The following is a 15,866-nucleotide window of genomic DNA, read 5'->3' as shown; positions in this document are numbered from 1 at the left end:
AATATTTTAAAAGATAGAAATTATAAATAATTTTATGTTATTTGTGTGTGTTTCCTTTAATCTCTAAATATTCTTCAAAATGCATGAGAAGTATATCATATTTTGCTGAACAAACAGTTGCTTCAAAACGTGTCTGGCAAGAAAACATGCCTTTTAGAGAGAAACCGCTTCTCGTAGTTGCTTTCCGAAAGAAAATCTTTCCGCGAGCAAGTTTACGTTCGTCAAAGCAACTTTATCAATTACTTTAAATATTTTCAAAGAACTTTTATATAAAAATCTAAGATGCGTTGATTCGTGTTTGAGTTTATGTTTAAATAACTAAACTCGCACTTTACAAGATATATCCTCCTTTGAAATATATCAAATGACAGAATTAGCAGTAGCTTAACTGTGTTCTCAAGAGAAATTCCACGAAAACGGAGTAAGAAGGGTTGCCACGAGGACAGTAGTTCGACTGTTGCCTTAAACTTAGCGTCACACATATCGCTCGTAGCGATTAAACAAAATCTAGATAAAAGGATTCACGCGCAAAATACTACCCTTTTACTACTCTCAGTTTTTATCGTTTGGCGTCCCATGGAGAAGATCCGTTATTAAAAACTCTACTAAATACGTGCGATTTCCAGCTGTTGACGATGCGAAAGCACGATTATTCAGATTATTACGAGAGTGTTTTCGTCTAAATGTAGAGGATTATATACAATGGCTGCACCATTGCTATATTTTACTACGTTCAAATTGCACGAGGTATTGTACCCAATAAATATCAATGCGCTGTTATATAATAGTGTGTGTCGGATATGTGTACTCAAGAACGTGTATTTCATCCCATTCTCTTGAGTATATTACTCGTATGTCGAGCGTGCCCTATGCACCATGTACAAAATTAATAGTCGACAATATATATATTAAGTTGACATAACGACAACGTGGGCGATGGATGTCTCACGACTGTTGTTCTATAATAAAGAAATGAACGTTGATTTTCTGTCGTTTCATCAAGCGACAACACGGTTCAACGCACGTAGCTTTCATTCCGTTTCTCTTAATAATTCACTACCGTAGCTTTTCAGCGGTGCGTTCGTTTCCAGCAATCCGCTCTGCTTTAGTCGTTGTTACTCTTTTAGACTTATTTGAAATAAATTGTTTTTTCATTTCGTTCACGCTTCTTGAAGCGTGGATAAAGTAAATGTTCGAGCAAATGCTTCAAAAGCATACGCCTTTTTCCTGTAACAACTTGCAGAATGTGATGACTGTCACATCTTCGTTTTTCTCGAAATTCCCGTTCCCTATTAACCATTATTTTACAAGAAAGTAGAACAATAAAAACGTAGCCACTTTATTTGTATCGCGTATTTTTTATCGCGCTCCAGCTTCTGGAAAATTAATCTGCCATAACCAAAATTAAGTAACATTATATGCAATTTGTAAACTGATCTATTTATCGATAATATTTTTTATCGAATTCAACAGCCGTTTCTTTTGCTACATTTGAATATTTCTGCTTTAATGTCTATATCTTACGTGTCTTCTTTGACGTTTTTATTGTTCTACTTTCTTGTAAAATAATGGTTAATAGGGAACGGGAATTTCGAGAAAAACGAAGATGTGACAGTCATCACATTCTGCAAGTTGTTACAGGAAAAAGGCGTATGCTTCTGAAGCATTTGCTCGAACATTTACTTTTCCACGCTAAACATCAATCTTCTTTTTGTGGCTTTATATAAGATCTTTTACTAAACTGGAAGTTTATCGTTTAACACAGTGAAGTCGAGTCTGACAATAACAATATATAATATAAAAAACCATGAATTTTTGTATCTTTTAAACAAATAATTTTTACGACTTATCGGATTCAAACATTAAAATACGAACGTTTAAATCAGCAATTCGAGCGGCTTCCGAAATATTGTGCATAGGAGGAATATTACGAAGTATAATTTAATATCTCTGTAAATCGCACAACCAATCGCGTGATAATCAATAAATGAAAGCTTATAATAGAATATGGAATTTGAGATCCTTTTCACATGGATTACTTCGACAAGTGTTCATATAGTTGCGGATTAATGGAACGTGACGTCATTGGGGATCCGTGCACTTCTTGCGATAAACAGAATAAAATTGTAGCCAGAGATCCGTGCAATATGTCGGTCATTCGGGCACACTCGTGTTGTTCGTCTTTTAAAACAAATTACAATTTCCATTTCTACTAACTTTATATTTCGAACGAGTTTTCTGCATTGCACGCAAGAAGCAATTCGAAAATATCATAATGAAAAAGCTGTCAGCAGCAGTGGCGGTAAGACCAATTCTCTGAGAAACAATGGAATAAATTATTGGATCCGCCAGTCTGTAGATAAAAATAATCGAGATTAAGCGACCTAACTGGCCAATTTCTATTTATTCGTCTCACAACGTTTCGACCCCGATTGGGTCTTTCTCAAGTGAGATTATACTTAATTACGCAACAATAAATCATGCGTCGCAAGACGTTGCGCCCAAACCACATCATGCGAACGCCACGCTAGAACGAATAAAATATGTCAATATAAGTATGTCAGATATAAATTATGAAAAAGTGGGAGACATATCGCAAGTACATCGTAAGAACTTACATGTTAGTTTCGACCCCCAATCGGGGTCGAAACGTTGTGAGACGAATAAATAGAAATTGGCCAGTTGGGTCGCTTAATCTTGATTATCTCTGAGAAACGTTGTCTTTCCTTAAGTATATGTTTAACGCTTGATATAAACAGCCAAAAATGTATACGGAAACAATCAAATACTATTCTTACAAATAATACATATATGTATATATAAATACATGTAAAATCCTGTACCATAACCAGTATGTTTATAATTGATAAATTAAAAAAAACTACTTGCTGTTAATTGTTATTTCTTAATCAATATTTTTATTAACCAGTTTAAGTAATAGAATTAATTAAAAATATTATTTATATACTTGAAAATAAATATTAGTCAAAATCGATTATTGTATATTAAATGATATTTTAAAAGTGAAGTCTTTGTGTTATATGAACATACGTCATACTCTCGTCATCACATAAAATGTCATAAAATGTAATGAGATATTTTTATCTATGAAAAATAGGTCATAGGTTACTGAGATTTTGTGTGGGTTATTAAACGGATATTACACCGAATATTTCGAAATTTCGAGATTGACGTTAGCTCCCGGTCATTCTTTTGACTTTTACCGTTATCACGCACAATCTCTGTTACAAACAAAAATAGGTTTTCAAATGTTATCAGTTTATATCTAGCATGAATAATAAGATTAAATTCTAAACGTTTTGAAAGGATTCAGTGCAATTCATCAATGCCAATGTCAGCTTTATTGATTACGATTCGATAACAATTAAGAATCCTAATTTTTTAGAATCTCAATTCTGGAAATAGTGGAATAAATAATAAATAATCGCGGATATACGGGATGAATGCAAAACCCAATCTTTTAGCTTTTTTTATACGTGTCAGAACCAGAGAAGCGTGCGCGTAGCTTTTATCAATAGCATACACATTTTATCGGCAATTGAACCGAATCTAATATCCAAAAAGCTACGTCGTCAATATATTGTCACATACCTTTGCTTCGACATTTATCCACGTTTCTATGGCGTCATCATTTTTGAACTCTCTACCAACTCACATATCTCACGTATTCCCGAGCCCGTTGTCCGCCGAAACTCGCTTCTTTGTTCACCGAGTGCGATCATAGGACTAGGTCATGCGGATTTCCATGTCATTTCAACTCCTTAAGGCACGCGGAATGAAATTGCAAGTTGTACCTTTTGAGCTGCAGTTTCGCATAGAGCTATGTGAAATTCCTCGCTAACACACGTCGAAGAAGTAGCCTGCATAGAAAGAAGAAACTTATATGTCATAGGTACGTGCTAAAAGCGATACATTGCAATTCTCAAAGGCATCCTTTCGTCTCTATACATATTCACAGCACATAAATTGATGCATACAATGACAAATAGTAAGTTAGCTCGGTAGTATACTCAGTCCTGTCATAATGCTCATTCTGGATTCGTCTATTGCGTCTTGGTGAAAAGCGGCGTGACAAAGATGTTAGCTGCTGAGAACTGTTATATAGTTGTGTAGCAATTTACTATGCGCTACTCTGAAAGGTCATACGCTTTACGTCAAAGTCTTGATCTTCGAGGCGTGATTATTTGAACTAGATACGCTCGAAACTTCGTAGTTCATAATCGTTACGTAAATAGTATAACTATCGGTTTAATACTTTGTCGACCACTTGGAATTGTCAAATGATAGTTTTATTACAATCTATAACTTATGAACGATTTATTAATATAAAGTCGACAGGTGACAATTAAACTCACAAAAAATTGTAATAAATAAAACGACATTAACCATGATTTTATCTTTTTATCAAGTTGAAAGATCTTTGAAGGTACTGATTCCCTTGAAAAATATATACTATCGTAAGATATTAAAGTTTGATTGATTAACTAGTTTTATACTCTCTTAAACGGATACTATCGATCACCGCGCACTTGGTTGAATAGAAAGTAAGTAAGAGGCAGCCGATACAGGCAAAGTTAATGACAAGTTAATGACCCTTCTAATCCAGATTACGATACAGCAAAATTAATTACGAGTGAATAATATTGATTGAAACGTCATGGAATAACGAAGATTGAAATGACTACAAGTGTCGCCAAGTATACGTAATGCAATTAGCTCAATTGCATTTATTTTTATTTAAAAAAAACTGTGTGAGTAAGTGGTTAACTTATAAAAGGATCAAGAAACATCTCGACATCTCGAAATCTTTTCTGTAGAGGCAATATCCATGATAAATCCGCAAGAGCTTTATACTGCTACAAATGGCGTCATGCTTCGTGAGAAAAATTTTGCACGAAATTTCACGAGAAGAATGAAAGATTGAGCTTCTGTATATTATATAACTAAAGTTGCATACAAATATAAATTTTGTAGTACACACACAATACGCTTGCATTTTTTAAATAGGGAAATCCAAAGTCTATTTGAAAATACGGTTTAAAGTGTAAAGATACGGTACTTATAAACTATAAAAGTATACAGAATGTGCATTTTTTAAAATATAATTAAAATAATGACTACTTTAAAGTTACAGCTGTACTGCTGTGCGATAAAAAGGTAAACTCAAGAATGCATCCTACAATTGCACACTATAACATTGATATAAACAATTTAAATAAAAACTGCGAAATCAAGTAATTAGTCATTTCTCAGTTTAAATGAGTAAAAAATATAGAAATGAGTAAAGAATAGAAATAGAATATATATGTATATATAGAGGGGTAAAAACCGCAATGGTGTAAGTCAAATTTTAAAAACTATTTAATTTACACCACTGTGGTTTTTACCCCTCCATATGTAGCAGATATAATAAAAAATTAATAAAAATCTGCCTAACTCATTTTTAAAAAAAAAACTATAAAAAGCATATCTCTCACTGCGAAATTTATGTTATTTTTGCCAACATTTCAGAATAAATATTAATTTTAAAATAAAATTTTAAAGTGATTCCTTTCGAAACAGATGTAATCGTTATTTAATGTGAGTAAAGCAGAGATTTTATACGTTACAATAAATACGATGAAAAATTGTACATAATATATTTATCCGGGTGTAAAAATTTGGTAACGTACGTTGCATCGCATAAAGGCATAAAGATATAGTCAACAAAACATTTATTATTATTTACTTATATCACTTATACATATATAATATTTTATTCTTATTACGTTATTTTTGAACTTAAAATTTACTCTATTTTATTAGTTTAGATCGAATAATTGTAGTTCTTTACGCAACTGATTAGCTATTAAAATTATCTATAATATATTCCAGAGATTTCTTTCTACTTTTCTTGAAAGTTGATCTATAATTTTAAAGAAGATATGTACAATTGCACAACTTGTATAAAATCTTTTTAATTGTAAACCTCGATAACTGTAACATGTTTAATGCAAGTTTGTGGCTAACGCAATTAGAATATCGATCGTGTCGTAATTACCTATAAATTAAAGTAGCCCTTTGTCATTTGCTAATATTGATAGCAAATTGCAAGCACTGATTGCGTCATGAAAGTAACAAACAATTCGATTTTAACGTGGCCTATATTGTCATGATCGATTTCTGATTTGCCCCACTATCATACCTATCTCCATATGTGGATAAATGAGATATTTCCTTTGAAAATGGCACAAATAAAATATTGAATTCTTTTCTAAACTGGATATGTGCAGACATTTTATTTATATTTGGATTTGACTTAAATTTATCATCATTCAATATTTACTGACGTTCAAATATATCTCGAATTTACGTCAGCTTTACAAACTCGTTGACTGCAAAAATAGTTTTTTATTAAAACAGACACAGAGATAAATATATATATATACACATCTTCATATCGTTTTGTTTCCAGAATAATTCACTTTAATAAATTCTTTATACCCTTTATAGATGTGTGCTTTAAAGGTTACATGTTAATAAACTATGTCATGAACTTTGTGGCATAAATTCACAGATATTTTATGCGTATCAAGTTCCAATGTCGACATTATAGTTTCATATGCGTTTTCTTCCGCAGCACGTGATAACAGTGCTATCGATGTAACGCGAATTTGGATGGCACGTCGGAATTTACGTTAAACTTTGTAAACGAAACACATTCCTCCCGGGGCAAAATCGATGAGAATTGCGTTTGATTCGACGAAATTACCGTGGAAATTGAAGTTGTCGAGAATACCTATGCCAAGAATATTGAGCGCTGTGGAAGAGAAGTGAATTAATTTCGAAAAGCGACAAATCGTTAAATCGTGCCGTCCTCGCGATATTGCGTTTATCCTCAACTAAACGAAAATATTTCGTTATTACTTTCGACTTCACTTACTCAAAGAGATATACAACTTCAAAGCTATCAGAAGAGCAATGAAGAATATCTTTAATGTGTTGAAGAAAAAGTATAATTAATTGATTAAAGTTACTTTTTTTATGTTATATTGTACGGGTGTGTGCATGTAACTCTTTATTAAAGTAATTTAATAGATTTAGCTAACAATTAAAATAATTAGACTAAGCAATTTAATATAAGTATAAAATATATTTAACACAGTTGTAATTAAATTCCTAATTATAATAATTATTCTGAAATCGTATTTACAATTATTTTAGGGCAAAAAAACCATAATTGAAGAACTTAATAGCAGATAATAGGTAATAGGTAATAATAAGTTTCTTATAAAAATGTCATGACAGATTAACATTAATTTTACACAATAACACATTTTTATTATTAGATGTGTTTATTCCTGCAGTATATACAATTCTTTTAGTGCAAAAATATATTTACACAAGCTGCAGAAGATAGATAATAAAATATGTTAGTTATGTGGATGTGTTTCTTCAAAGTTCAATTTCGCTTTTGTATAGTGACATTTGCATGAACTGAGCAAGGTCAGACAGAGATAAACGTGAAATTCCCTCTTGGCGAAGTCTTCCGTCAATCGGAAAAGTTATGTCATTCTGTCGAAGTCGAATGAAATTTCTCATTAGGTTTCAAGTAGCTGCCTACATTCGCCATGGCATAATGATGTTAAAACTTTCGACGACGATTAAATAAAGTACAGGTGCAATGAGAAAAAAGAAAGGTACACTAGAGCAGATACTTATGAGGAATATGAATATTGTATATATTATATATTGGAATTTTTGCTATATAATTACTAAAATCTGTATGCCTTTATCTACTTAGGGCCAGTTTCACCAACGTCGATTAACTGTGACTTTCGATTCTCGAGACGAAACTCTTCGTCTCTTTCTAATTGTCCCCCTTAGAAACAGTTAATCGACTTTGGTGAAACTCGCCCTTAGTAGGTACGGCTCATGTATGTTAGTTCAATCTCTTTTGCTACGTTTAATTAGCATATACATTATCGATTGGCACTGTCAATTGACACAAACGTAATTAAACGGACCTAGAAAGAGCTGTAATCCGCTTTAACAACTGCTGAACCGTTTACGTGGAGGCGCAATATCGACTAATGTGAAATCGCAATTGCTTTGTAATTCTGGTGGAAAGATGTGGCTTTACGAAGAGTTTACACTTACAATTGGATCTGATTCACGGATAAATATTATAAACAATCATTTATATACACTGCTTGATTGGTACAGTATTCGCAATTATCTTTAGGTTAAACAAAACCTACGTGAGAATGATAAGTTAGAAAGATGCGACATAAAATAAAGCTCGTATGTAAAATTGTTAATAAAACAAACTAATGTAAAAATAAAATAAATTATAAATGGAGGGTTAAAAACCACAGTGGTGTAAGTCAAATTATATTTTCTCGTGTGCATAGATGCAATCTGTACAATATATAAATTGCATCTATGCGAACGAAAAAAATTTTTTTTTAATTTGACTTACACCACTGTGGTTTTTACCCCTCCAAATATTAATAAGTAACAAAATATTAATAAAAAGTTCTTCTGAATAGAAGTGCAATAGTAGTATACTCTAAAATATATACATAAAAATGACAATTTTAACAATAATAAAAATAGGATAATCTTTTCTTATTGTTTAGAATTAATTGTTAATTATTTAATTGTTTTGCATAATTTAGTTAATAAGTAATAACATTATTTACTATTAATGTAGCTCTTATAATTGTGCTATCTTATATATATCTTTTATAAAATTATTCTATAAGAAACCTTATATAATATCCAAACTTGCCTAAAGTTTACTGTACTTACGACAAAGTAAAAAAAAAAGAGACAGATGGTTGCAAAGCTCTCGCCTGTAAACAAACTGGGAAAAGTCCAACAACGTAGCGTAATGCATTATTCTAATTAATTAATGTTTGCAAGACGACGTCAATCAAAGTGAGGTGTAAATATTTCCGCACGATAAAAGCAGTAACCGAAGATTATGTCAACGGAAGCTGCGCTGTATATAGAATGCACTTTCTCCATTTGACGCATTATCTTTATTAGGAGAGAGAATAAACTAATTATATAAATCGAAAATCATTTTCCTAATTAAAGACGAGTGTGGAAATCCCACAATTGACAGTGTACAGGTTGACGTACTGCGTGTTACCACGTAAGTGCAAACCGCAATCATGTGCACGTTCAACGCAGTTACTGCTAGAATTAATAAACACGAAATAGCTCACGCTATAATTCCACTATATTTATCGCGTAACCGTAACGCATCAGCGAATGTATTGAAATCAAATTCGCCACGGACTTTAGTCTCGTAACAGTAATTTAAACAAACTAGCAAAATTTGATTTTCGCGTTCCATTACGCCATTAATTACTTCTGGCAGATAACAATATATTGATCAATCAGTATATCGTGCCGGTGAAATATATTGCACGTCATATATGAATTGCATGCATGTTAAATATTACATTTTGCATACTTTTTTGAAATATGAATTTTACATAGTACTGATCTACTGTCATCACAATCCCAATCAGCAATTGCAACTAATATATATATATAAACAAAACCTATGTCCTGACTGACTGACTGACTCATCAACACCCAGCCCAAACCCTTAAACTTAGAAACATGAAATTCGGGGAGTATATTCCATGACGTATGCACCCACTAATAAGGGAAATTTAACCCCCAACGGATGAAAAGGGGTAAAATGTGTTTTTAATGCGGATTCCTCGACGGGCAACGCCGGATAGAAGCTAGTTTCTATAATAAAGCTATTTAATTATGTAATTAATTTACTTTGTTCCACGCAATAATAGAATGTATAGCTTCGCACGTAATCCTCAATTTGAATATAAAAGTTAACTGATGTCAAATTATAATCAAAATATTTAAAATATATTATTTATAGCTATATTTTATTGTTAGCTACATTTGTATAATTATAACGTATTTTATCATAGCATGGCGTAATTTGTTGAAAAAATAATCTTAACAGATAAATATCAATAAAAATTTTATTTTAAAAATTGTTTATAGAAATAATTTTGCAAAATTATATAATACATATGCATTTTTCTAATTAAAAAATTATGTTCATTAATCTTCTTCAAATATACTAGAAAATTTTTAAAGCGTTAAATCTGATGCAGTTTTAATATTAAATTTTCCGGATTTTAAACATCAGAGTTCTCTCTCTTTGCTTCCGACTAAAGTGATGTTTGACGTTTTCCAGCATGCGTTTTGATAGAGTTTCCTATTTATAATCATACGTGTGTTAAGCGTTAAAGTTTCGGCGCAAAGAGGAGGAAGTTATCATAAAATTGATCGTAAGTCTTATTATCGGCAGATGCTTTCATGCAATTTGCCTGCCAGATATGTATAAGCGAACTGAATATTTCTCGCTGAGCTCCAGCCGGATTAAACAGAATTTAAGTAGTTCATAAATAATAAAAGTACATGTTCAACTGTTTAATCACGATTTTTATCGAGAATGCAGGAAGTTTATTAATAGCCGCATATATATGGGGATTGATCGGGGAGAATCTCCTTCTAAAAGTAAATTAGCTTGGGTCTTGCGACGCGAAGAATTCAATAGAAGAAATGAATAAAAGATGACGAGACAAATACGTCGTATGTAGTTGTCTTATTCTTTGGCCTAAATTCAAAAGTCCGAAGTTTAAACTTCATTGGTTAAACAATATGCTAATGGAACACGTTTTCTAGATATTTTTAAACAATGTATTTTTAAACACCTCTTGAATCAGAGTTTTCTTTTTTTCTATTGTAATACTTGTTTGATTTAAATAAAACTTTGGGAAAAGTACCTATGTCATAAAAAAGATATTTTGTGATAACTTTTCAATTGTTTTTTTTTTCACTATAAATACATAAACGGAACGCATTGCCAACTTGCCTCTTGTGCCAACGAGCCCCGGTCTCTCCTATATCTGCAACGCCGATTTTAATGGTTTAACTTTGATCTTGTCATCGCGTATAAAGTTTACTTTTAGAACTTTCGAAACTTTCGAAAATACATATAACTTAGTCGATATATCGCAAACTTATATAATACAAGCTTAAGGGAATTTAATCTGCGATGTGAGGTAAAAAAATATAACGACATCGTGAAAGCTAGTTTCACAAAAAATTAAGAGAGACATTTTAATAATACGTGCAATCAATTATGAGTTTTAAACAGATGTAAAAAATATTTTTTTTAATGGCAAAGGTTAATCGCTGGGGATGAGAATATTTTTATTAACAGCGTATCTCGTTTAAATAAGACTACACGAACATATACATGCATGCACATATTTTCGTGTACTCTGATACGATCGTTATTATATATTACTACATCAGGATTAATGAGAATTTACATTTATCGTCATTATAGTAGATAGACGCAAATTAATATTTTATTATTGCATTCTTCAACAGTACTTAAATTTTGTTAGTTATTATTTAATCATAGTTACTTAAACAAAAAGAAGAGAAGAGTTATTTTTTTTTAAGATTCCTTTAAGAAAAACTAAACAATATAAATCTAAAAATAAAAGTTTGTTTTATATTTATTCCACTAGGATCGTTTCACTTTTTAATGCTATCTAATTTATATTTCACGTGTGTTCGACAGTATTACGTTAGAAAATACAAATAATTTGGAATGATATGATAGTTCAACAGCCTTTATTATCAACGAGATGTTATTACAATTTCCGAAATATTTTTCTCTCTGTATCTCGAGCGTTAGTCAATTTATTTAGAGAATTATAAGTCATTCGCTCGTAAAAATCAAAGTTGCGTTTCATTACACTTCATCCGATCGTGAGTTTGAGTGCCTATTGAAGCATTATTAATATATCCGATAATATACAACACATTTTGAGTTTTAAAAGATTAATTACATTTTTACATATTGATGTAAACATGATTTTTAATGCATATTAAAAGCTATTAAAATGTATACGAGGTTATATTATTATGCTATACACACAAATACATAAACATACATTCAAGGAATTTTTTTCGAAAAGTGAATAAATAATATACTTGTATCTATGTATATTTTATTAACTAACTTGATCAGTGATGTGAATTTATATTTATATGTATGCATATATTAACAAGATCGATACCTACCTACAATTAGAGATGTGTAAGCGCGCTACTAGAATATGTAATAAATAATCATCGAATTATTCTACCATACATCAGTCGAAATTATCCATTTAAATTGATTCGCAAATGTCGCACTTTAAAACTTTAGTACTTTGAAATTTGAGGTGGAATAATTTTGAATGTTCTATTATGCACACACTGACGCTAAGGTGTAGAGAATCAAATAACCGTGTCTTAAAGTTTAACTATTTATAACAAACTTATATAATAATGAAATGGAACGTTTCGCGCGCAGATGGCATAACAGAAGCGAATTAAATTATTAAATTTACATCAACTTTAGATTAAAAGACCGCCATTGATCGGAAATAAATTTTGCGAGTTATATCAGAAAATAAATTTTTCTTGTGCGGTTGATTATATACTCGATGTACAATAAGATCAATATTTTCTGTAAGTATTTTTCATTCTTGTAATGTAATACATTACAGGCTCATTTCATATTATTTACGCGAAAATTTATAATCGGGAAGAGGTGCGATTCACGGACTCCAGTGAATGTCGTCGTATTGTATAAATTTGCAACTCCTATAATTAAATCATCTAATACAATTAAAACTTCTAATCATATTTTCAAAGTAATGAATCTCCTTACACGATATTCGCAATCAACCTGAATAAGCAAACTCAAAGCCTCTTGCATCATGTGCATTTAGCTGGTTGATTTTATAGCGTATGTAACATTATCTAAATGAACACGTACGATATATGTATGTACACATACATGGCACAAATGTACAACTCCAGTCCGTTCTACAAACTAATCCCTTTTATAAACAATATAATGACTGCCTAATTGGGCCTATAAATATAATAGACTGATAATTAGATTAATTTTGTGCTCATACTGATTTATATTTAAACGCGCGAGCTAATATGTGAACATTATGTCAGATTTTTCTATTCTTTTTTTCTAAAGATTATTTATAAAAAGGCACAAACATTTTTTAGTTTAAAACATTTTCCTTAATTTAATGAAATAAAATCAGGAAAATATACGGTCTTTATATTCTATTACAGATTTACGCAATATAATCTAATGCAGACGTAGACCTTATCTTTAATCGATTCTATCATTCTATCTGCGATAACCATATGCGATTACATCTGGGATAAAAAACATCACGACAAGGTATAAATTGCAACAAAAAATCCATTTGTCGTATTTTTAGAAAAAAAACTGCATGCAACCGATAAGAGATTGTAAAACATTTATCGTGTTCATCATTGTCGGTTCAATCTAGATGTATTTTATTACGTTGTATTTCAGACTGATTGTATCGTTTCGTGCAATCTAAATTTTCCGTTGCCATTTATGGTGCGGAAGATAAGCTATACCTATATTTATAAAACGCTATTAATAGCGTCTCGTGTTTTAATTCATAGGAATATTTTTTTACGATTAATTGCAGGAAAGAAAGGCAAGTCACATATTATAGATAAAATGGTGCATTAATTTTTCTTATCACAATATTTTATATGTTTGCATGTAACATAATGTGATTATATCTCCTAATTCAATACGCAGTAAAAATCGTTTGTTATAATTATTCTGTTTTCTTTTTACTTGAATGCGATATATGATTTAAACGCAATATTGCTCCTTTTTTTTATTCTGCAGTCGCGCTCCGATTTCTTCCTTTTATATCAAGAGCATCAGCAATGTCAGAAGCAACAAGAATATTTCCTTCGTTACAGATGGTGATACCAGGTGACGTTTTTAATATAAATGCAAGCTCCATAATGGAGTACGAATATGATGATTATGTACCATATTCTCAAAGAGCTGAAACTTACATCGTACCCGCAATATTTTCGTTAATTCTGATCGTGGGCGTAACAGGAAACGGTATCTTGGTTCTCATTTTGCTATGTCATACCAGTATGAGAAATGTACCAAACACGTACGTGCTGTCTTTAGCTCTGGGCGATCTGCTGGTGAGCACACAGCTTTGCGCTTGCGCTTTCTTTGCTCTCGAAATTCTCTCCGGTTCAAGAAGAGTAAAAATTGTTTGAGATAAATAATTCTTTATCTTAAATATAAGAGAATTGTATAAAAGAATAATAAAAATATTTTTTTTTTCGAAGATAAAAGCAAGACATACCTTTTCCGAGAAATAAATTTTTCTAGAAAAAATATTACCAATTAAAAAAATATATATATTTATTATAATATATTTTAATATTTAATATATTTAATATAATTATATATAGCTGTTATATGTTCAACAGTTTCTGTCCTCAAATAATCTTTACTCACAAGAGAGAAAATATAATATGTCTTCTCAGTATATTTATGATCATTCTGACCTTCCTGGATAATTTATCATATCTTTTATGATAAATTATTTGATGGCAAAATATCATCTGAATCGAATTTAGGAATAATTCATTGTTACAGGTGATTGTGACTAGCGTACCTTTCACATCGATTCTTTACACGATCGAATCATGGCCATGGGGTTTAACTATCTGCAAACTATCTGAATGTGCTAAAGATATTTCGATTGGCGTGTCGGTATTTACTTTAGCTGCTTTGTCAGCCGAAAGGTAAATACCTGAACTAAGAGCCTTATCGTGTCGTGCAAATTAACTCAAGAAATTAAACAAAATTTTACTTAGCTGGATGGCACTACGAATATCCGTAGCTTAATTTAGTTCTTAGTCAAGAGAAGATTAAACTGCAACTTCGCTCATAATATGTCCAAGTGTAAAGTCTGCTCCTGAAGCTAATTAACGTATGCCGTGTAACTCATTTCGATGGACGTGCAGCATTACTGTTGGACATTGATGCAGATATCGTTGAATATTCTACCGTTAATGATCGACCATAAATTTTTAATAAAGTTAAATATGTTTCATGAAAATAATTTCAATTACCTTCACGACATTCTTTTCTAATATTAAAATTTTATCTACGTTAAATGAAAGTTTAATTTACGTAAAATCGATAAGGCACGACGATCAAAGATATGCAAATTATTATACATATATTAATTATTTTGTTTGTGTCTTGAGTAATTTATCATTGAAGTGAACGAGCTTCTGCCGCTTATGATATAATCCATTGCCGCATCTTCTCACGTTCTCATAGATATTGCGCCATCGTGAACCCTATTCGTCGCCACATGGCGGGTTTAAGCGCAAAACCACTTACCATTTTAACGGCATCCCTTATTTGGGTCTTAGCGATTGTCTTAGCTATGCCCGCCGCGCTCTTCTCCTACGTATCATCTATACCATTAAGTGGAAACCACAGCATTTTAATCTGCAACCCTTTCCCCGAAGAATTTGGTAAGCCATAACGCAATTCTTTTGGACATAATCCCGAATGTCACGAAACCATTATTAGAAATATGTATATGCATATGTAAATTGTAAAATTTATAATGAAACTTTGAACGATCTCTATGATGTCATTTTATCTCCTAGAAAAAAAAAATCAAACTTTTTCAGATACAAATTATTAATGGCAAAATATTAGTTAATAACTTTCACATTTTTGTCATTTTTGATGTTGAATATAGCTCCCTCTATAGATTTGGAGCCTTCATCTGATATTCTGAGCCTACATATCATTGCATATACATATACATAATATTTTATCTCAATTCATTGAACGATGTTAAAACTAAATATGTGAGAAAATATAAATTTTGTAACACTAAGGTTAC

General features: G+C 31.3%; 2 protein-coding genes across 2 annotated transcripts in view; one reads left to right on the top strand and one right to left on the bottom strand.

The window, feature by feature from the left end:
• The window catches only part of LOC112466115 (neuropeptide CCHamide-1 receptor-like), a 64,009-nt gene extending 59,477 nt beyond the window's left edge, over nt 1-4,532 (bottom strand). Inside the window, exons 1-3 of the mRNA XM_025034011.1 lie at nt 4,518-4,532; nt 3,999-4,153; nt 3,613-3,881 (exon numbers count right to left, since the gene is read on the bottom strand). The gene's annotated coding sequence lies outside the window, so the exon portion shown is untranslated. The remainder of the gene's footprint in view (nt 1-3,612; nt 3,882-3,998; nt 4,154-4,517) is intronic.
• LOC112466130 (neuropeptide CCHamide-1 receptor-like) overlaps nt 1-15,866 on the top strand; it is a 36,398-nt gene that overhangs the window by 12,544 nt on the left and 7,988 nt on the right. The window contains exons 2-5 of the mRNA XM_025034032.1: nt 13,213-13,324; nt 13,891-14,130; nt 14,594-14,742; nt 15,287-15,486. Of these exons, the coding sequence (XP_024889800.1) occupies nt 13,891-14,130; nt 14,594-14,742; nt 15,287-15,486 (589 nt within the window). The 5' untranslated portion in view covers nt 13,213-13,324. The remainder of the gene's footprint in view (nt 1-13,212; nt 13,325-13,890; nt 14,131-14,593; nt 14,743-15,286; nt 15,487-15,866) is intronic.

The sequence above is a fragment of the Temnothorax curvispinosus genome, unplaced genomic scaffold (genome assembly GCF_003070985.1).
Source record: "Temnothorax curvispinosus isolate PA1 unplaced genomic scaffold, ASM307098v1 QBEX01015898.1, whole genome shotgun sequence".
Lineage (NCBI taxonomy): Eukaryota > Metazoa > Arthropoda > Insecta > Hymenoptera > Formicidae > Temnothorax > Temnothorax curvispinosus.
This window is presented reverse-complemented; position numbering and strand designations above follow the sequence as displayed.